Source organism: Microtus ochrogaster, linkage group LG2 (assembly GCF_000317375.1).
Source record: "Microtus ochrogaster isolate Prairie Vole_2 linkage group LG2, MicOch1.0, whole genome shotgun sequence".
NCBI lineage: Eukaryota > Metazoa > Chordata > Mammalia > Rodentia > Cricetidae > Microtus > Microtus ochrogaster.
This window is the reverse complement of record NC_022028.1, coordinates 8257116-8280556: the sequence shown is the minus strand read 5'-3', so window position 1 is coordinate 8280556 and position 23441 is coordinate 8257116. Positions and strand designations below refer to the sequence as shown.

General features: G+C 39.3%; 1 protein-coding gene across 4 annotated transcripts in view; it reads right to left on the bottom strand.

The window, feature by feature from the left end:
* Supt3h (SPT3 homolog, SAGA and STAGA complex component) overlaps positions 1–23441 on the bottom strand; it is a 363212-nt gene that overhangs the window by 78802 nt on the left and 260969 nt on the right. For all 4 annotated transcript variants that reach the window (XM_026785647.1, XM_026785648.1, XM_005359815.2 and 1 more), the window contains 4 exons: positions 9296–9371; positions 5374–5486; positions 4188–4295; positions 187–354 (listed from right to left, as the gene is read on the bottom strand). In XM_026785647.1, coding sequence (XP_026641448.1) covers positions 187–354; positions 4188–4295; positions 5374–5486; positions 9296–9371 — 465 coding nt within the window. The remainder of the gene's footprint in view (positions 1–186; positions 355–4187; positions 4296–5373; positions 5487–9295; positions 9372–23441) is intronic.

The following is a 23441-nucleotide window of genomic DNA, read 5'->3' as shown; positions in this document are numbered from 1 at the left end:
ACACACACACACACACACACACACACACACACACACACACACACACACACCATTTTTTCATAACTATAAAAAACCCCTAAACCCAAAATTTTTCTCTCCACTCTCTATCATAAAAGAAAGGAAGAAAGTCAAACCAAATCCAAAACACCAAAACAAACAACCACCATCACAACAAAGCCTACCCACCCTTTTCCTCTTTCTGGGCTTGCTTTTACTAGAGTCTTGTCCTGTGCTGCCACTCCCCAGGGACCCGGATGTGGCTCTCCCGGAATGCTGAGATCCAGAAGAGGGAGCTGTTGGCGTAGCAGGCGGTGTGTTCTCAGGAGAGTCTGGACAGGACTTCAAACAGGACCCCTGTACAAAGACATGGCTTTGAGATGAACTGACCACACCTCCTAGCAATACATTATCTTTACATTTAATACCATTTATAGCTTAAAAATTTATTCTCTATTCTATAGAAATGGATGTCTTCCCCCTAAAGTTCTAGTTATAATAATTTTTAATCTAATTATTCAAACAAAAATTATACATGCACTGCCTCTAAAGTTAACTTTGCTGGATAACATGGAAAGTTTGCTTGTATTTTAAATTTACAAGTCTCCAAAAGAGTCTCTAAACTCTCCCCAGACTGGATGGATGGCTTTTAGACACTGTGTGTGTTAGTGACTACCAGTATTTTCCCCATAGCTCAAAATCATTTTAGGATCACCGAGTCTTCCAGTCTGTTCTTTATGCAATGTCCTCTTTCCTTTCTTAATATTGCTCTTTTATTTATTTGAAGTACAAGCCTGTTATTTATTTCATATCAAATATTTGAAGAACTGTCCTTTTAGCATCTTCTTTTCTATGGTCAATTTCTAACTTCTTTGAGCCAATTATCACAGACAGGCTTTTAAGCTCCTCCACAGTTCCCCCTTAACTCCCCTTCACATGCGCTTACTGGGTGAATGACATCCTACAGGATGGAGTTAGGAAACAGGTCCCTGCACTGGCAGGTAAATGCCTGGGGGGGCAGGTGTGGTCTGACCCTAGAGATAGCCAAAGTCACCTAGGCTATTAACCAGCCTTCTAAGAGGAAAGAGGTTACATCTTTCTTCCTTTGAAGAGATAATACTGTATGTTCAGCATTTCTGGTTTCCCCAGTGCTTATTTGTGAATGAAAGGACCTCTGTTCTCCCAACAGGATGGCCCTTAAATGCCATAACAAGACATTTTCTTGTCATATGACAATACTGGCTTTTAAGAATTTATAGATATTAAAGATTTATGAGTCATTTTCTTACATAGTCTTACCCACACCTTCCTCATTCTATTAATCATACTAACCATGCACTCTGCAGATCAACCATTCTCTATAATATAGTAGAAGAAATGATGTTAGATTTTGCAAACCCCTTGTTGAAATTCTGGTACTGGTCTCAACAGTACTTCCTTGATCAGACTGTCTGGAGACACCATCAAACAAGAGGCAGTAAAGCTAATTTTGACTGAGTATCTTTCACTCAAAATGCTTAGGATCAGTTTTGTTTCAGAGTTTGTAATTTTAAGGAAACTATTTTGGAATATTTACATAGCTCCAAGGGATCATGCCCACATGTGTGTAAACCATATGGTGAAAAAATATATAGAAAACCATTGCTATTACATTTGCTAGTCTAGTGTCAGGAACCCAAGCTTAACCAGCCCGGTTACTCATGTAGTTAGTGTTTAAGGATGATGCCCCTCAGACAAGATGAACCCAGTCAACCTGGTGACTGATTACCATACACTGGCACTGATGTCAGGATCTCCTAAGAGCATCTCTTTAATATCATACTTCGGCCAAGATCTTGAACTAGTCTTTGATAATTCGCAGCAGTCTGTAACACTACACAATCCTAAGTTTTAAATTTTTTAAAATAGAACTTCCAATTAGTTCTCTTTGGTAAGGTTTTAGTTTTACCAGTTACCCACTTCTAGTCCTCGTGCAATGTGCTTTTGCTGCCTCTGAGGCCCAGAATGAACTTTCCCGCCAGCTTCCATACCTTCAACACTTCGATGTCGACATGCAAAGAGTTGTTTTAATTCTCTAGGTGGTTCATTTGGAAGTCAGTATAATACACTAACTTGGCTTCTGTGCTTGTTCATCTATTGGCTTGTTTGTTTCACAAATCATTCAGTCTCTCTGAACACAGCCACTATCATTCTCCAGATGCCCCTCTGGCCCATATTTGGCACAATCCCTCATGTTAACTACTGATTTGCAATGCTGATGAGTGAGAATTCTGCTTTAGCATGGAATTATCTCTGTTCTATCAGATAATAAAGGGCAGGAAGGGAGACAGTCTCTGTAAATGTCTACTTTGACTACCAGTCACAGGGGAGGGAGGGTAGGTGGATGTCAGGCCAGGAGAAAGCTTGGGGCAGACACTGATAGTCTGTCAGGATTCTCTCTGAGATTCATGCTCCTGACTCCCAGAGAGCCCAGGAAACCCACTACACATAGGACATTTTTTTCAACTGTTCTTTAGCTGGGAAAAGCGTCTGTGGTTGCTGAGTAGTTGCCCAGGGTAGCTTGGCCACCCCGGAGAAACAAGAAAGAAGAATGGGGATGTTGGGGGTGTTTTCTGAGACTTGCAAGCAATCACTTGAATGCTAAGGAAAAACTGGGTTGTTATGTTCACAGTAAATTTCCTCAATTAGAAATGTTACAACAAATTTGTCTGATGTTAATGGAAAGCACACTATACACATACTCATAAAGCATCAAAGACATTGCAAAGGGTGCTCTTTGACATCATAATTGGGGTTTGAAACATAAAGAAAATAAAGAGTGTTTAATCAACTAAGTAAGCTTTAGGAAGTTTTCAAGCATGCTGACTGATAATGATGTATGACCTTTTTAATGGCCATAAACATTTCAATCCCTTCTTGGATTTCAAGCCAATCTGATTCTCCAAGGGCTATGAGAAAAGTTGAGTTGACTTCTGGTTTGTCAGTAAGATACTATATGTGAAGATATCATAGCATAGATCCTAAGCATTATAGTGAAGAATATATAACTTGGGGTCCATGGTGAATCCACAGACTAATAGAATGGCTTCAGGGTCTTTTTGAACAACCCAAAATTATACTAAAAAATGTGTATAAATCCAGAAAAGGATTTATAGTTTTTTTTTCAGACATTCAAAAAAATCCTTGGCATAAAGCAAATCATAACTGTATTTTAGAAGCGGTCTGAGCTACCATACTCATCCACAGATAGTAACAGGAAATAGATGAGTACTATTAAATGGGTTTTGCTGTGTTCAAGTTATACATTTTGGCCAACTTGACCTAAACTCACTTTATAAGTACACATGCAGATGTGAACCTTCTCTGTCTCCTATGGCTCGCAGAGTAGATGAGATGACACTGCTGCGTTTGTTACTAAGACACTCAAATGCTGACGGATGTATTCGACATGTTCTGTTGCATCTCTTGTTTTCAGGCACAACGTGCAAAGTTATGCAAAGGTTACACATGTTGAAATTTCCCAATTCCTATTGAAAACATCCTAGCAGCACAAGGGAGATAGAGCAGACAAGAGGTGCCAAAATGCAAACTGAGGCTAGATGGAGCCATGTCAATATAAATTATTGTTTAGATAAATCACTAAATGAAATGGAAAGTTATGAATAGATGTTAGGAGTTATTACATAAAAATACATCCCCAGTTCACTCTACGGTCTCTTGATTTCTTGTACACTAAGCAAGAATTGTACCATTGATCTACAGCCCCACAGTGGCTCTCATCATTTGAGCTACAAAGAAATAGCTTTCTCCAGCATTCTGTAATTATACAGACTAATTTATTCACTTCACATGTCTCAGAGCAAAACAGGTTCTGCAATCATCTGTCTGTCATTAAAGGGCTAGGAAAGACAAGGATTCTTTAAAAAGATTTTTTTAAATTTATTAAATTTCATTATTTAATTTATTTTTTAAAAAACAAAAAGGGGTCAAAGGGTGAAAAAAAGTCATCATATTAAATGGATCCTCAGGGCTTGGCACAGGAAATGCTCAGTCATTATTTGTGTAAATGGTCAATGGATTAAGATTCTCTAAGAAAAGACCATGCATTCCTATAAAACGCTTTCCAGAGAAGAACTAATGTCAACATGTAACAAGTACATAGATGTGTTCTCAGACTTTCTGATACTCACCTCAGCTGAGTTATGATACTGAATGAAGGTTGCAGAAATGGCATGGCTGAAGGGGTCCCCTGCCTTGGAAACCATATCCTGCCTCACGAGAAGAGCCAGATCCACTACCTGAAGAACAGAGTAACAAATATAAAGTGATATAACTGGAAATAATCACTAATGCCATAGAAGAGGGTAGCACACTCAGAAGGTTATTGACATTAATACTGTCTGCCATCCATTTGGAAGTGACCACAACCTATCATTGACTGGTGACTGGGCCAATCCACCATCACAAACGACAAGTTTGATTTTCTAAGGGAGCAGCTTTCAAATTTCATTTTGTTATCAACAATGGAGCATTTTAAATGGGGATTTCTGTACTGTGAGCCCTGGGATTCCAGGCTAGCTTAGGGGTCTCCATTCTCAAAATGGGCTAACAAGTGGCTGATCCTGTACCCTAGTGACCATACCCAGGAGGGACCACACTCGCATATCTCCAGAGATAAAGGGTCACAGACTTTGACAGCCACTTATTTAAAAAAATCAGAAACAAGATTTTAAACAAATCTGTTGAGGATATAAGACTTCAACATTGAGAAAAAGTGGGCATTCCATATATAGTTACAATAAAGTTGAAGAATCAGACATTTTAAATATATTTTTGTTAAACTATCAAGAATTTTATACATGCCAACAATGTATTTAACTCATATTCACCCCCAACTCTTCTAGTTCTTCCCAGATCTACCCCATCCTCGTCTTCTGTTTTAATAATCCTAGTCCAATTTGTGCTGGCTTTATATGCCTGGGAGTAGGGACACCCGCTGGAGCATGGTTAACCTACCAGGGGATAGAACCTTAAAGAAAATTGGTTCTCTCTCCCTTAGAAGCCATCACTGTCAAAAGCTCCACAGTTAGGAGTGGGGCATGTGAGCTGGAATGTAGACTATATTAAGTTTGTGCAGGTCTAGACACATTATTCTTTTAAAAAGTAAAAATAACTACAACACAAAACAAAACCTTATAGCCTCGAGAAATAGCTATACAAAGAAACATAACTGAGCTAAATTATAGAATATGATGCATTTCAAAAGAAAATTTATGCTCTTCTCATTCCAACTAGAGTAGCAGGTGGAATAAAGAACTGGCCATGGACCTAGGGAGGAGAAATCAGCAGCAGTTGATTGACAGTTCAGACTCTTACCTGTGCCACTGTTTCATACGCTAAGTATGCCAGAATTTCCATAGCTATGACATTGGGTTTTATCTCCATGCTGCCACAGTCCAGCCAGTCTCGAAATTTGGAAGCTTTTTTGGCTATTAATTAAAAAGAAGAGAAATGTTTTACTTTTTAACATGTTTTAACCTTCACATGATTGTAAGAAAATAGAAATATTTCTCCTGAAACTGCATAGAAGAAATAACGCCCATAGAAACAATGTTTGGGAAGTGCTCTTAACGTCTATTTTTTTTTTCTTAAGAAATCCAAGGTTGGAAACCTTGGTTAAGAAGCAATACCATGGCTTCATTCTACAAATTTCTCATGCACTTGGATCTTTTATCTCTCTGTGGTGGATGACATGGGACATCACACCCTCTAACCTCGGGTCTCTATGGTGGATGGCATGATACACCACACCTTTTCATCCTTGTATTTCTCACAGAGCTCTAGAGTATGTTACCATTGGCCAGAGTTTTAATTATTATCATAGAAAAGCTGCTTTCTTCATACAACTTAGTTCTTATGGAAATAAAACTCTGGAAGAAGTTGTGATGAAGGAATACCGAGAAAGAAATTACATATCCAATCCTCAAAATGTACCTACTACTAAAATAGGCTCAAAATTGTGAATTGAGAATTAAATAAAGCATTGCTGGCCTGAGATAACCTGTAATTATTACGTCTTTGCTGACTATGGAGATGTTAGAATTCTTAGGCCTGACTCTCCAAACCAGACTTACTGCAACCTGCCCTTACTACCATGGAACTGAGCTGGCCTTGAGTCTCGTCTCTGTGCTCCTGGCTGCTCTCCCCTCACCCTTCTTCATCCACACAATCCTGACCATCCAGGCCAAAGGCACACTTCTTACAACATTTACGGACACAACTACAAATATTTCCTATGTGCATAGATTTCTCAGACCTTAGTTCTTTGTTGGTAGAGAATATGCCCGAAGCTCCTGGATACCTAATTGTATCATGCAGACATGGAACCAAGCAGCACACACCTTTCATTAAATACCTGTAATTATCTGGATGGGGGCACACCTTTAATCCCAGCACTTGGGAGGCAGAGGCAGGAAGATCTCTAAGTTTGCAGCCAGCATGGACTACAAGCAAATTCCAGGACAGCCAAGGCTTCACAGAGAAACCTTGTTTCAAACAAACAAAAAAACCCAAAAACCTAAACAAAAAACCCAAACAAACAAAAACAAACAGAACTAACCATCAAACACTGTAATTGTCCCAGTACTAAGCAGAGCTTAATCTGAATTTGACATAGAACCTTGCTTAGCCATGACTAATATAACTAGTAAATTAGAGGGTAAAAGGTGGTTAGTAAAGTTGTTTTTTTTTTTTTAAATAAAATCTGCAAGGGAATCTTTAAAAAAGATCATCCTTTTGACTATTCTGGCCTTACTAGTCTGTAAAAGTCTCAACTCAGAGCATGCTGTTTGGCTCTAGTCAGAATTCTCATACATTCCATATACAGGAGAGTTTTCTTTTAAATAAATCACAGAAGACATGAAGTTCTGCTATTGAAGCACATGTCCAAAACTGTCAAATGTGGCAGAATTATGATAATCCCCCTTAAAGCTATCTCTCTAAAGTAACCAGTCTTCACATCCTCTGACAGGCAACATTCCATCTAACTAGCAAGCTGGAACAGCTCACAAACACTTGTTCAACATCTGTGGAATACTTCTGAAGTTCAAGTGAAGAGGCAGCATTTTGGCAAGATCAATAAAATGGAACTTATTGCCCATTTCCCTCTGACAGAGCATTAGAACACAGAAAAAGCACAGAAGCTGCTGTAAGTTATTTATTTTGAAGGTAAGAAAAGGGCCATTATTAGTTTTCAGCCATGAGGAAGAGAATTAGCAGTGTCTTTGTGAGACTGGAAGCGCTCAGAATGCAGAAGTCTAAGTACCCGCTGCACAACCAGAAATCAAAATACCTGGTGCCAACAGACTCGCCATACCTATTTCTGTAACAAATTCACAAATGATTATATCATGCTTGTTTGTTTTGTTCATTTTTTTTTTGAGACAGGGTTTCTTTGTGTAGCTCTGGCTCTGGAACTCACTTTGTACAGCAGGATGGCCTTGAATGCTTGCCCCTGCCCCCTGAGTGCTAGGATTAAAGGTGTGCCCCTCCAACACCCAGCAAAAATATATTTCTTTAGTGAAATTCTAAAGTCCAATCTTTACAACTTTTAAATATCTGTCTGTGTGGGGTATGGGAGCCATGTGTACATGAGCCACAATGTGCATATGGAGGTCACCCAGTACGCACAACACCAGGGATCCTAGGTACTGCCAAAAACAGGTCATGGTTCCAGTGTCCTGGTAATTCATCAAAAGGAGACTGCAAACAGCCCAATACTCTGCCTGCACAAGGCTGGCTTCTCGATCTGCTGTGATGAGCCTTTTCAGCTTTGGTATTTCCATCATAGAAAACAGGTTCTTCCACCTAGGCTTCAAATGAAGCTCCCACAGATACTATAAGAACAAATATTTTTAATGCCAAAATCCTTTCTCCCCACCCCACAGAAAAGAACATTATGCATAACATACTACTTTATCTGTAATTTTATCAGAAGTAGAAAATATTAAGCTTCATCTACTATAGTTTTCTTGTGTGTGCTCAATGGAACAGTAGAAAAGAAATAAAATCTAATTTTCAAATGAAAGATGCATTACCAGACTAAGGCCATCAGTTTTAGTGTGCAACAGCACTTCATTTCTTCTTGTAAATTCAGTTTAAAATATGATTTAAAAAATAGTTCAACTGCACTAAATGCTGCTTTATGAGCTGGAGATTTATGCTTATAAAATACTTGAATGCTGTATTTAAACCCCAAAATTACCATACAAAACCCTCTCATTTGCTGAAATTGCCACGATCTGAAGTGTCATTTACTTAATGCTTCACAGATGTCTGATGCCAAGTTGTTAGTCAGATTGGAAAATATATTTTGTTAGGAAAAAAATCTTCCAAAACATGTTTTCTTATATTTTACTGATGTTTGCATGGGGCAGTGCTATTAGAAATGTGTCATTTATTTGCACTTCATGATCTAAAATGCTGCTCTCATTTTCTTTTTCCAAATCAAATACATGGTTATCGTGACCACACAATTGCTTTTCATTTAAAGACATCATTGTTTCTATAACTTCTCAGATCAGGGTCATGCGCGCCTTTGTCATATTTTTAAATGGACTTTTCATTGCCCTTTCTTTTTGACCTTTACCCCAAGGACTTTAGTTGTCACTGGGCTATTGACACACAATCTAGTCCACTGTTATAAGGTCGCAAGTGCTTTTTAGAAACCGCTGTTCAGTGATGGGAAGGCACTGACTTTTCTGCTCTTACTCCTGTGGCAAGAGGACTGACTCACGACTCTGGTTAGCGCTCAGGGCATGCTACAGTAGGAGGTTAAGGACAAAATGAAACACTCTATTGAGATGCTACTTTGTGGTAACATGAGTGTGCATAAAGGGGAATTTGGGGTTTATAATTAATATTGGGAGCTTTTAGATGTCATGACTATTAATGTTCACTATGGACCAGTACAGTCAGCAATACTGTACTTCAGTAAACATTACTAAAAAATGAGAAACTAAAGTAAGAATTGCAAGAAAAAAGAAACTGTTCTGACTGAAGGCTGTACGGATAATTCCACTGCTGTCTGTGTATGCATATGCTCTCAAATCTCCTAACACAACTGACTATAGTCGCAGAACATAGAAAAATCTTCAGGGGCCCCCCAGTACAGATGCTGTTTCCGTAACGTCAAATATTGAATACATTAGTTTCTAAAGAACAGAGAACATGTCACAGTCTAGGATGTCTGTAACACAATTCCTCACACACCCAAAAGTGAAGTTAAATCTGTACTCACAGAAACTTAGCTGCCGGCTTTCACAGAATTCCGCATATTGAGCTGAATCCATAGTTCGAGTCTGTCTTTCTGCTCTCTAATGGATAAGAAAACAAAACAAAACAAAAACCAAGTTTTTAAAGAAAATAGATTCTTAACAATCATTTCTAGAGTAGAAACTTAGGCTTCATTTACCATGTTCCATGCCTTAATCTAAGAAAGCGATTAAGTATGGTGACAGACATATAACAACCATGACAAGCAATCAGAGTTGTGCTGGGGCTGGAGCCATGCCCTGCAGTAGAGAGGAAACTGCTCTTCCGGAGGACCTCAGTTTGGCTCCCAGCACCCACATCTGGTGGCTTATAACCATCTATAGCTCCAGCTCCAGAGGATCTAAGGTCTTCTTCTGGTCTTCCTTGGTACTGTATTCATGTACATGCACACGTGTAATTGAAAATAAAAGAGAACTATTACAAAGTAAAAAAAAGCAGTTGTAACTTTATTTCTTTTGGATATAAAGCTTATAGTAATTTCTGCTCCTTTGTTACTGAAGCTAAAATTCAAGGACTGGATTACTTAGTCAAAACACATCTAACATTTTCTATTTATCCTGACCTTTTAAAGCAAAAGCAAACTGTGCAGAGAGGACAAAGCAGACTTCAAACCCACTATTCACTATCATCGTCCATCTGCTTTACAGTTGTGATGTGGCAAACACTAGAGCAGGAGTCAATGCCTGAAATCCATATATCCCCTCAGATCCCAGCGCCAGAGCCAACAGAGTCAGTCTTCTCAATTACAAAGAAAATAAGGAGAAAGGTAAACACAACACAACTCCTTTAATCTGAGTCCATGGATGATTCACAGCTTGGTCTAGCTGCATTCGTGGCTTTTTTGATTCAGTCCTGCAGATGTTTGCTCCTACATTGTCTCACAGAGGTAGCATAATTATACTTCACCCATGGTTTGGTGGCAAAGACTATGACCACTTCCGTTTCCTTGGTAAGGGGAGCAGGTTGAGATGAGGCAGCCTGGTGCTTCTTGGAAGGGACATCTGACCAATAAAGGGAAAAAAAATTCCCTGAGATTTCAATTTCTTCTGCAGTGGGAGGACTTTCAGGAAATGCTTTCTCACAGTGGTGTGTGTACTCAAGAACAATGTTTCTAGCGGTCATACTACATTTTTTTTCTTGTCCAGTCTGAGTAGAAGTCATTATACAGGTTTGTCATCCGATGCACTGTTCAAAGAGCTGGAGTGAGGGAAAAAGTCCCTTTCTTCCTTTCCTTACTTTCTCCCCAACCAAATATTCTCACAAACACGTGCACACAAATCCAGACTTCTTTTGATTATTTATCTGCTTAGCTCAAGTGTTACTTCTGAGTACACACAGCAAGTATTATATACAGGTAACATGTACATATACATACATGTCTGTATGTGATTTAGTTCTTCATAACTACCTATTTATTCATACGTAGTGTGTGTACAGCCAACAACTTGGGATGTTGATCCTTACGCACTGTCCCCCTTTAGTTTGGGACAGTATCACTAGGACCTTCCTCACAGTCCGGGCTGGTTTGCTCAGGAGCTTCCAGGGATTTGTCTGTTGTTGCCTCCCATCCTCCCATCCTCCCATCCTGCCTTTGCTGGGATTACTGGCACATGCCACCAGGCCCAGTGTTGTACCTGAGTACTGAGGATTTGAACACTGGTCCTCAGGCTTGCATGGTAATAATTTACCAAATGAACTATCCCCCTAGAAACTGGCCTCTTAATGTGACTGATAGGACTCAATAACTGTTTGCTGATGGAAAATAAAAAGCAAACAAGTAAGTGTTTAGGTTCTGAACAAAGCCAGTGGGTTACTAATGTGTTTATTTAAAAAAAAATCCCTGCTGGGTGGTGCACACCTTTAATACCAGCACTCTGGAGGCAGAGGAAGGCAGATCTCTCTGAGTTGGAGGCCAGACTGGAAAACAGAGTGAGTTCCAGGACAGCTAGGGTTAGCTACACAAAGAAACCCTGACTCAAAAACAAACAAACAAAACAAAACAAAACCCAAACTAACACTGATAACACTTAACACTGCATAATTCTTATGTATTTATGTAGGTGTATGTATGTATGTCTCTGTGTATGATTATAGTGAGAACCCCTCAGGTCAGATGTGTGCATGTGTGTGTGTGTGTGTGTGTGTGTGTGTGTGCGTGCGTGTGTGTGATTATAATAAGAACTTCCCAGGTTTGAATATCTATGTCCTAGAAGAATACCTGACACACAGTAAATACGCAATGAACATTCTGAATAAACAAATGCCACCCCTTTATTCAACAGGGCAGGCGGTGTAACTAGCTCTCAGTAGCTATGACTCCGGCACTATCTATTTGCTGCCCTGAACCCAACCACCACATTCCCCCAACAGAGGACCAGACAGAAAGCACTTAGACAAAGACACAACAGTCCTAAAGGAATTCCTAATATCTTTCTTCTACTGAGTTCGGCAATCAAGATTTGGCTTCGGTATACATGCTAAGATAGTTGGTGTGTCTGTAATTAAGAATTTTAGTCTTTTAACGTGAGGAGAACTTATCCTAAGAGATTAAGGTTGCCAGGGTGGCCGGCTTTAATTAAATAAAGTGTGTGGCAGTTGGGAGATTCTGTCCTGCAAAGCCTATCATCTGAGGCCATTTTAAAGATACTCCCAGACGTACGAAGGGCTTTGCGTTATTACAGCTAACTTCTTTACTTTCTGACATGCTTGCTAGCGCCTCTTCCTTTTGTGCTGCTCATCTTAGTTCTTTTCAGCTCCTTTAGTATATAAGCAGCGCCCTTTGATGTAGGCAGCATCAGGAAGCCGGCCCTAGGGCACTCAGCACTCATAGGAAACACTCAATGCAGGGTGGCTGATGGCAGTGAAGATTTATTGGCATGCTGTGTTAGAGCTACTGGAAGCTTAAAGAATATCTTGTTTAAGCCTCTTCATTTTAAAGATAAGGAAACTGAGGTTAGGAGAGATGCAATTTGCCAGAAACATATGTATTTGCATTATAAAAGCTTTGTCTAGACTATACTACATTTTTTTACTCCAAGGTCCTTGTAGGATGACCTATGACCAGGGATTTTAGGAATTATGACCAAATCGTATGAATTCCAGACAAAGTAAGCAGATTCTAAAATGAAGTTCTACTTAAAAGAATCAAGAGACTATCCATACATTAAATAATCATGGCTTTTGTTTTCTGTGGTGCCCTAATTTCCCTTCCCCGCTGCTTCTCTTTGGATGCCAGTGCATTCTGTAGTGTACACGGATGGACCTTTACTAATCTGGTTATCAAAGTCCATCTGGGAAAAGAATTCCCCAGTTTAGTACAATGATATGGTTATAATGACAATGCCTTCTCCACACAGAAAATGCAACCTTTACATCTGTAAGTTTGGCTCATATGGGTCAACTCAGGCACATGTTTCCCAGAAAGTGACCTGCGTGTACTGTTAGAGCCATGGCAGGAAGTATGCTCCTTCATGTTCTGGCATCTTCTGAACAAAATGGCAAACTGCAGGCTTAATTTTAAAGGTGTCTCTCTAAAAGGGAGTTCTCAAGTTTAACTGATCATTTAATATGGTCACTAAACTGGAATATAAAAAAAATCTGTTTTGCCCACATATGCTCATATATGTCTGTGATCCAAGTGTTTGTGAGGCTGAGGTAGGAGGATCACAAATTTGATACAGTAAGATCTTGTTTCAAAAGCTAAGTAAGCAACTACCCATTCTCACTAAACCAAAGCAAACCAAACCTTCATGTTTTTAGAATATCAGAAGCACAAAACCCTGAATGAGTATTGATGAACAATGATCGCTGGCTTAGATCATTTATCCACAAGGGTGGGGAAGTTACACAATACTCTTTTTTAGCTCAGACAGTCACATGAGAACAAGGTCATCTTCAGATTACTCAAGTTTGGTATCCTCAAGGTCAGTTCCACATACGACCTGATTTTCTTGGGTAATCTCCAACATTCAGAAAAATACACAACACACTCACTTTTCCTCCAATTAAAGCTTGTGGTATTATTAGAGAACAAACTAAGAGCCTATTTGGAAAGTACTGCATTTGAAATTGTTATTGCTAGAGTCTTCTAAGCATCTGACGATATACAACTAACTAACTAACTAACTAACTAACTAACTAACTAACTATATATATATATATATATATAAATACATACATATGCGTATGTGTGTGTGTATCAAGAGGAATAGTTATATTACTAGCCACCCATCTCACTACCAAGAAGTTACAACCTGTCCTGGTTATCGTATAATGAACTGTGAAGGCAGATTCCTACGCTAGATGGGGTCACTTTCTGGATACTATCTACATGAAAGTAAATTATCTGCATTCAAGAAATATTATGTGGAATTTGTTTTTGTATTATTTTCAGTATCTTGAAAATAACAGACTCTCAGTGCTTCAGCACTTTAGTGCCAAGTTGCCTGTGTCTTTGAAAACACCTTGGGCAGCAACAGTCACTGCTTGCCACAGCCTCCAGCATCTGGATGACTTATGTGGCATACAGCCCTATTCAAGTTCTCCATGTGCTTTCACTGGAGCATGCTCAAAGGTTACAGAAGCTATGTGCTGGCATATCTCCTGAAGCTTCTCAACACATATGACATCTATTTTTCTTGAGTAACTCAGAATCATAGAACATAACCTTTATACCCAAATAAAAGTTTATGTGTTGCTGTTTCCATCTCAAAAGCACACATTTTAAAAATCTCTTATTTTGACTACTCTCAGAACATGCACAATTGAAAGTGAAGCCCTTCTGAGTGGAAAAGTATCATGCTCATGGCAATCTCCCTTACATGAGATCAGAACCAGACAACTAACCTGCAAACCCCAGCTGCAGTGGCTGGTGGCAGTATTCAACATGGCAATACATGGAACAATCTGTGTGTTCGTGGTATGTGGCAGAAGGACACAGCAGTAAAGCACACCCAATACTGAAGAAATGCCTTAGATCATTTGCAAGGTACTGTCTGACAGGCATGCTTATCTCAGGAGCTGGAGAGAAACCTCAGCACTCTAGTGTCTGTGTGCACTCTCATGTATACATGCGTGCATTCTGCTTGCTGAATCTGCTTGTCATTGAGTAGGTTACCTACCACATCAAACAAGACTCCCTTAAAACATATGGCAAGAGTTCCTTTTTCACTTCTCAGAATGCTCATCTTTTGTAATAGGTGGCTGATTCCACCCACAAGTCTTTCCTCTCACAACCTATGCTGGAACAACCACTTTATATAAAAACATAAAGATAAGGCCCTGGTATATAGAATGCCCTTGTAAATGCAGAGGCTCCCCTTCATCCACAGGCCCAACTCACAGCTCTGCCTCCTAAGATAAAACAAGTGCCCAGCTGACACTACATCAAATTCAAGTATAAATGGCTACCTACCACCCCTCCCAACATAAACCTATCTGGCCCTGGGCCACCCTACCTAGGCACTCACTGTTCTTGAATTACAACCAGGAAAAAAATGTTTTATTTTTTTCTGTTTGTGCTGTTTTGAGTGTGTCTCATGTGTCGACAATACAAGTCTGGAACACCTGTCTGTGCCTCTAGAGTGCAGTGATTACAGTTATGTCCCACCATGCCCAGTAATCAAAAATAATTAAGAAAAATAAATAAGAATAATGAAAATACTAGATAAAATAAAATAGATAAATTAAAGCAAGATTTTTAGAAGGAAATTTTTCCTTTTGAGCTAATTTTGCTTTACTTATGGAAGTCATAAAACATACACAAACACACACACACATACATACACACACACAGTTATGGTAACACACATATTCTTGAAAGATAAAGTCCTGAAACTAGAAGTTGACTTGTTTGATCCACAATTTTCATAGAATAATAAAAATACAGTGTACATTCTATTTCATGACCTGTTAAACACACACACACACACACACACACACACACACACACACACACACACAATGGGCTCTAGTGGTATTAATTTTTCACCCAGAATGGCTTCTATGATATAGCAATTTCATGTATAAAAGGCATTATGAATGAATTAGAACATCATATGATGTATCCTGAAAGAACAGCCGTGGACTCCAGTGCATCAGAGGTTTAGAAGGAATTCTGTATAAGAGTAAAAGACTGATTGAATACAAAGCCCCCTGGCTGAGAAAATCCATTAAATACAGAAAGAGTATTTGTCACATTAGTGTACAGCCGAGCTCTTTCAGTTGGCGTTTAATTCTGGTCTATACCTGATCAAAAAATATTTTGAATTTTTTTCTTTTCTATGTATTTTTAGCTATGGAAATGGTCATGAATTACTTTTATAATGAAAAACAAACATAATCATAAAAAATTAAAAGGATATATTTTAAATGTCTGTTTAAGGTTTTTCATTTGAATTTATTGGGCTAGTAGTGGGAAAAATTAGATACATAGTAAAATAATACTTTTCTAAGATGAAATGTCCTCTTTAGTGAAAGGCTATTATTAAACAAACAAACAACCACAATAGCAACTTGGTTCACCCATACTTGGTTGTAAATCCAAATTTAGAGTTAGTATTAATTTTTATGACTGCTCCTGAAGTTGTAACATGATGTGGACAAAATGAAATCCACACAAATGTTTTTCCAAACCAGCTCTTTAAAGAAATAATAGGAGCATCGGCTGTCCCTTTTCTGAATGAGGACAATGTGACATCTATCTGTGTTTTTTCTTTCTTCAGGTGGGGGTGTGTTTATCAAAAAGTATGACTCCTGGCTAAGTTATGGGAGAGGTCTTTTTTGGTAATATTCCTGGAGGTTCTCAGAGGTTTAGAGACTACCCTTGTGGGCTGTCATGGCTAGCTCTGCTGAGGCGAACATGAAAAGGATGACATTAGGTATTTTGGTCTCTGTGGGTAAAACATGAGCTTGCTGCCTGGATGATATGCACACAGATTGCTGTGTGGAATCTGGCTCAGGTCGCCTTTGTAATGGGTATACTCTTTCTAGGCTGGGCTGCCAGAGAACCCGGTGAGTTGGGCTTTACTGCTGGGAAAGGCTGATACTTTCAAACCCTGAGAAGAGGAAAGGGTGTCAGTTCAGCAGCTCTTACCATCCTCCTCATTAAAAATGGGATTACCAGACAACTTTACAGTAAATCTGAGTTACAAATGCTTAAAACACTCAAAGAGAAGCCCAGGGATGATACTCATGTCTATAATTCTAGCATTCAATTCAGAGTACTGAGGCAGAAAGATTGTAGTAAATGTGAGGTCAGCCTGGGCTATAGAGTGAGTTTTATGCTAACCTGGGCTACAGAATAAGACCCTGTCTCACAAAACAAAATGCAAACATAATACAACAAAGAATAACAAAATAATAATAAAAATAACAGCAACAAAAAACAAGTTCCCAAAGCCAGAAAATAAAGCAGCTTCTAGCCCTCCCCCCCACATGATCAAGAGATAAACTATAAAAAGAGACTAACAAAGTCTATTACATTATGAGCCACTGAAGAAATGAAGTCACCAGCACAGAGACACTTTTTTCAGACAACGTACTAAGGAGGAGCTTGGAACAAAACAAACCAAGTTAAGCTGTTTATCCCCATGGGGAGGTTCTTGGCTATTCTGAAGCTCCCTCCCTTCCCCATCAGCTGAGCTGCTGCCATGAGTCAGACATAAGCAAACTGCGCCAGATGTAAGCTCGAGTTAGCACAAAATAATGGGGGAAATGATTTTCTGATACATCAAGACTTAGTCACAGAAACAAAGAGAAAACAGCGGTTTCACCAAACATGACTACTGTCAGAAGAGAGCAGGAGGCACAAGACTCTAGAGTCCTTTTGTGTCAGAGTCAATAAAGAAAACATTCCAAATCCTTAACAGGGAAAGCACAAATCTTCATATGACCAGACAAACCAGCATTTTTAATGCTATTTTAAATACTCATCTTAACAATCTACTTATATATTTCCAAACACACGTGTGTGTGTGCGTGTGCATGTGTGTGTTCCTGTATGTGTGTATGTATGTGTAGAGATTCAAGGATATAACCTTTGGTGTTTCTTCCTCAGGCACCATTCACCATTTTCTTCCTTTTCCTTCGAGAAGGGTCTGTCACTGTCCTGGGCTCACCAAGGCAAGGCTGGCAGAAAGCCCCAGGGATTCTCCTATCTCTGCCCTCTCAGCATTGGGATTCAAACCACCCCTCTTTTTATGTGAGCTCTAGGGATAAATTTAGGTCCTCCTGTTTGCAAGGCAAGGACATTATCAATTAAGCTATCTCCTCAGGTCTCAGGACAGTTTTCAGAATGCAGGAGGCAAGCTTGGACAACTGGGAGCATAAAGCCTTGGGATGAGAAAGTCTTCCAGGGACTGATGTTCTAAAGAAGCCCTGGCTGTTTTTAGAGCCATTCTAGGTATTTCCAGAAGCTGGAGCACAACCATCGCCTCTGAGGCTTCAAAGAATGCAGAACAGCAAAATCCTCTGGAATCATAAATTCAAAACCTGTAATTATGGTTATTTAACAAAATGGGTTCTGTTAAGATATTTGATGATGAAATCCCCATTCTCTTAGATGTCAGTGCCCAAATTTTATTCAACTTTTACTTATGAGTAAATGTATTATAACTGTTATTTGATTAAATGTCAGTAGCCATTAGGCCCAGCTCTTAGGTAAGAGGGCTTAACCACGGCATGCCCAGAGGATGTGGAATGGATTACAAAGAGAAATGAAGAAAGAAGGATTGTTTTAGTGACTTGGCAACAGTGAGGCAACATTTCACCTTAAATAAAGTAACCACAAAAGCTTTAAAGAAGCAAGAACAACTTTTGCAGAAAAGGAAGAGGTTACCAGAGGTGGGAAGAGAGTGAAGTCAGATGACAAGTGTCACAGCATGAACAGCAGCTGGATTTGATGCACTGCCCTATCCTCTCAATGACGGTGTCAGTGAGGATGGTCAGCTTTCCTCATTTCTCCTCCACACTTGAAGACACTGGTGCTCCTGGGCTCACTCTGGCTTTCAATATAGAACTATTTTGAAATAATTTTAGATTTACAGAAAAATGACAAAAATAGTACAGAATTCCTACACACTTCTCATCCAGCATCACTACCCCAAATATGCTGTATTAATTACTTTTCTATTGTTGTGCTATTTAAGTAAGAAGTAGCTTATTTTGGCTTAGGGAGCTGGAGTCCATATGGTGGGATTGGCACGACATGCTGGCAGGAGTAAGAAGTTGGCTGAATGTCATCTGCTGTACAAAGGAAGAAGGGAACAAGAACTGGCAAACTCAAAGCCTGCTCCTAGTGACTACTTCCTCCAACAAGGCTCCACCCCCTAAAGGTTTGCAACATCACTAACGGGAAAACAAGGGTTCAAATCCATGAGTCTACGGGGGACATTTCTCATTCAAACTACCACATATACCTTAGCTGACCTTGTGTGTTATGCAGGATAAAATAGGTTTAGTATTTATATAAGAGGTTCTTTTTATCAAGATGTATTGCTGGAAAGCATTAAATCCTACTGTATAACAAGTGATCAGGCTACTGGCTAAGTTCTTAGAATATACCAGTTTTTAGAATATAAGATATTTTCTATCTGATCAACCAAAACCATCCAGAACCCATTGAAATTAATATTCCATGTTGCAACTGTAGAGGCTTAAAAGACTTGCAACAACCTTAGGAAAGTATATCTAAAATTTTCTTTTTCCAACAAGAAAATGGCTTTTACCTTTGCAGAATGGGAAACACTTAAACTGAGCAACATGTAGTTTTAATAAGACCTTGCTGTGTGACTCTCCCTCACCCCCTACACACACACACACACACACACACACACACACACACACACACACACACCCCTTTACTAAAACTACAGATTATACTTTCTGAGTAATTTTCTGAAGGGTTGGCAAAACTGTTAGATATTCCAGTAACCTGATGTCACACCCTCTGTAAACTGTGTTTCTGGTCCCAGCACTCTGAAATGAGGATTATCTACTGTCTCACACCAGGTAAGCACACATACAGTGAAATGAGCATGCCCTATTACTTTGCATACTCTCCTTTGCATAGTGTTCTCTAGAGGAGGTAGAAAAAAACGCAGCCCAGGTGGTACTTATTTTCTCTAGCACAGATTTTAATTTCACAAGTAGCAGGGTGGATATTTTGATTAACAAAAAAAACCCAATAAAAATAAAGACCTAAAATCAAATCCTTTCCTCTATTTTCTTCCGGAACTTAAGAGGCAGGAAACTCAGTAATAAATACTGGATGATTTCTTCAACCTTTTGATGTCACTGAGTCTTCAGGAACAAAACTTCTCAAATTAACATCTCTCAAGCAGAAACACATTAAGACATTAACACTTGTACTGTGGTTATGATTGTTCTTTGAAAATCAGAGCCCACGACAATATTCCCTCAGAATAAAAATAGACTTAGTACATCAATTATCTGAGAAAGTATTACTAAATGGAGGGAAATCAATGTCCTGGGTGGAGGATGATGTGGGGCTTGGGAACAGGACCATGAACGTACAAGTGAAAAGCTCCAATGGCTGCCCTAAGCCCCTTTCTACCTTTCTACAGTTCGTTCCACACAGTGGGCACCAGGAGATTTCATGGCTGTTAAGAAGATCTGCTCCTAGATGCCAGTACAGAAAAGCATGTTTCATAACTGAGCTCACTTCCTGTATCAATGAGAAACGGATTGTAGGAGAGACACAGATTCCCTTGTGTCAGGCAATGTGGGGTTTAATCACTGGTAGGCATTTGGGAACCATTTACCATCTCCAACTGCATGTTTTGGTTTAAAATTAAACTAGGTCTACCTTAAAACATGACTTATTTTCTACTAGAAGTTATATTCTTAATTTACCAAGATAGGGTTTTACTAGTTGAGAGCATTAAGGAAACAACCTACATTTATCCTAACTCCAATTAGGGTTCTTTAGAGAAAATCTTCCTCACATAAATGAACACTGGTGCTAACCTCTAAACTTGACACAAGCACGTGCTGAGGTCACCAGGGCCTCAGTCTTCTCCGGCATCCCTGTTGACATTTTAGGCTGTGACATTGTTTTCGTGATCCACCCTGGCTTCCCAGCCTGCATACTCACGTAGTGAGATGAAGAAGATACCCTTACCTTTAAAAAAAATTACACAGAAGTCCCATGGAGTGTTTCTATGAACCCTTCATTGATCATGACCAAATCATGCCACCAAACCCAGCTGGAGGTAAGAAGAGAAATGTGGCAGCTTGTCTGTATGGCAAAATATCTAGCTACCAGTTAGGGTTTTGGAATCCAGAAAGAAGAACATAAATTCTGGGTGTCAGGCAGCTGTCTCTGCCATAGTATGTGACTGAGGAACAAATACATTAATTTTATGTGTACCAACTCATCAATTTCCAGAACTAAGTTTTGTAGTCATAAAGATCTATAGTGAATCTCAAATGAAAATACTGCTTATCAACATTTTAAAAATGTAAGTTTACATATTTTTAAACTTCATGACATCTTCTCAGGAGATGAGAAAGAGCCACACCAGACAGACAAGTGGCATCAACACGATCCTAACTATAGAAGATGAAGAAGCATGAGTCTAGGAAGACATGGACTTCCTGATGCTTAACAGAACAATTCAGAGAAGGTGAGTGATATAAAAAGGAGCTGGAGAAATGAATAGTTCACAGATACCTAATATTCTGTCTCTTTTCATTTATGTACATTATCCCAAATGCTCTTGACCTGCTCTATTCTAGCCCTTCACCAGAAGCCTAGATAAAGCTAAAGGAAGCACATCAATTTCAATTTCATCAAAGAGATTGTTATTTTGAGAAGTCTATAAAGAAAAAGCATATTTCATGGCATTCAAAATATGTCTTCAGAGGACTAGACAGTGTTAAATAGGGCTAACAGAATTCCAGCCCAACCTACATATATTCTATACTAACTCAGGGAATGTAGTATAAAGGTGCCTTAACAAATGACTACTCTCACAGTTACCTAAGCACTTTGCCATGCTTGCTTAGGCATCATTATATAAATGCCATCACTGCTGAGCAGTGTCCCTGAATTTTAACCACAATGTGCACACTTGCAGTGTTCTATGCTATCAGAGAGAGAACAGAGTGAGTTACACGAACCAACCGAAGTAAGTCCCTATGCAGGCTTTTGTCTGACACACGATGAGAATGCTTAGGTAAGTCACTCCACAAGGCACCTCTGCCTACGTTCTCTCTTCCTCAGTACAGATCTAACATTCCTGGGTTCTGCCTGCATCCTGCTTCTCAGTCTGAGAGCCTTAGGGTTACTCACAGTTGTGGGTCCATTCAATTCTACACTGGAATTAGTCTCAGTTTATTTCTACCCATTCTTTGTAGAGAAAGAATGGCAATTTTAATTCAAGAAGTTATTAGACTCCTCAAGATTGATCTATTTTATCTATTTTCATTTTTTGTGTAAGGATGTTTTGCCTATATGTACGCATGTACACCACATGTATGTAGTGCCTACTGAGGTCAGAAGAGGGCTTTGAATCACCTGGAGGTGAGAACTGCAGATGTGGAGGTGAGCCACGGTTTGGGAGTTGGGACCTGAATCTGGATCGTCTGCAAGAGCAATCAGTGCTCTTAACTGCTGAGGGATCTCTCCAGCCCCATATTGGAGTCTTAAATCTGGGAAATACATGTTCAATAGTGGGATGTGAATGACACAGGCATGCGCGGCATGACTTTCTCCTATTTTCCCTATCTCTCAACTGTACCTCAGAGATCAAGTTTCTTTTTGTTCTTTCAATTTCAGGTATCAGGAGGTCTGTAACATTTATAATGGAAGAGAGTCTAAAGAATCTGTGTGTTCAGGGTTGGAGGGAATCTCAATGGTTAAGAGAACTGGCTAGTCTTCCAGAAGAGCTGGGTTTGATTCTTTGTACCCATATGACAGCTCACGAGTGTCTATAACTCCAGACTCAGGGGATCTGATGCTCTTTTCTGCCCCCCATAGGGTACATAGAGAGGCAAATGACATACACATAAAAATAAATCAACAATTAAAAAAAGAATCTATGTTTTCATAATAGAAAGAGAAAGGAGAGAATTCAGGTAGCTTTGGAAGTGGGAAATTTAACAGAGCAGAGCCAGGAACATTATGGCTTCACAGAACTCCTCCTCTACATGGTCCCTGCTGGAGAGAATGTGGTCCAGTGTGAGACATGTAAGATCTACCAGTGAACTACGTGAATGATATAAGCATGAGACATATAAGATCTACCAGTGAACTTCGTGAACAGTCTAAGCATGAGACATATAGGATCTACCAGTGAACCACATGAACAGTCTAAGCATGAGACATATAAGATCTCTTAGTGAACTTCGTGAACAGTATAAGCATGAGATATATAGGATTTACTAATGAACCACATGAACGGTCTAAGTGTGAGACATATAAGATCTACCAGTGAACTATGTGAACGGTCTAAGCGTGAGACATATTTGACCTAACAAAGAACTATGTGAATGGTATACACTACCAGGTGAATCACACAAAGGCCAAATGATGCACTTGGCCTTTTAAAATAAACAAAGTCACAATGAAACTTTCAAGCAAATAGTTGTTTTTGAGAAAAGTGTATCTAGATGTTAGTATTCAATCGGATATCAACGCCCTTTGAAAACAAGTGTGAAAAAGGTTGATGTCTGTGTCACATAAGCATGGAAGAGCAGAAGAAAAAGAGAACATCCACAATCAAACAGTATCAGATATTTGTAAACCCTACACCTTTCTTCATAGCAGAGTGTGCTGGGTGATGTTAGGGAAAAGTAGAGATTATACAGTACAAGAAGAGTCTTGGCTTTCTGGTTATAAACACTGTTGTGTGCCTTCAAGTGCCTGCCATTTCAGCAGACAAGAGTGAAACTCCCTTTAGAAGTTTAATGTGCCTTTTCTAATAGTAATAAAGGTATTGAGAAAGAAGGGCCTCGGTGGGCCCCATGGTGGGCGAGGAAACTGAATATGCCATTCAAAGGGAGTGCGAATGTAGAGTTTATTTAAGAAGAGGGTATTGGGAGGGTAAAGGGGAGGAGGGAAGAGACAGAGAGAGAGAGAGAGAGAGAGA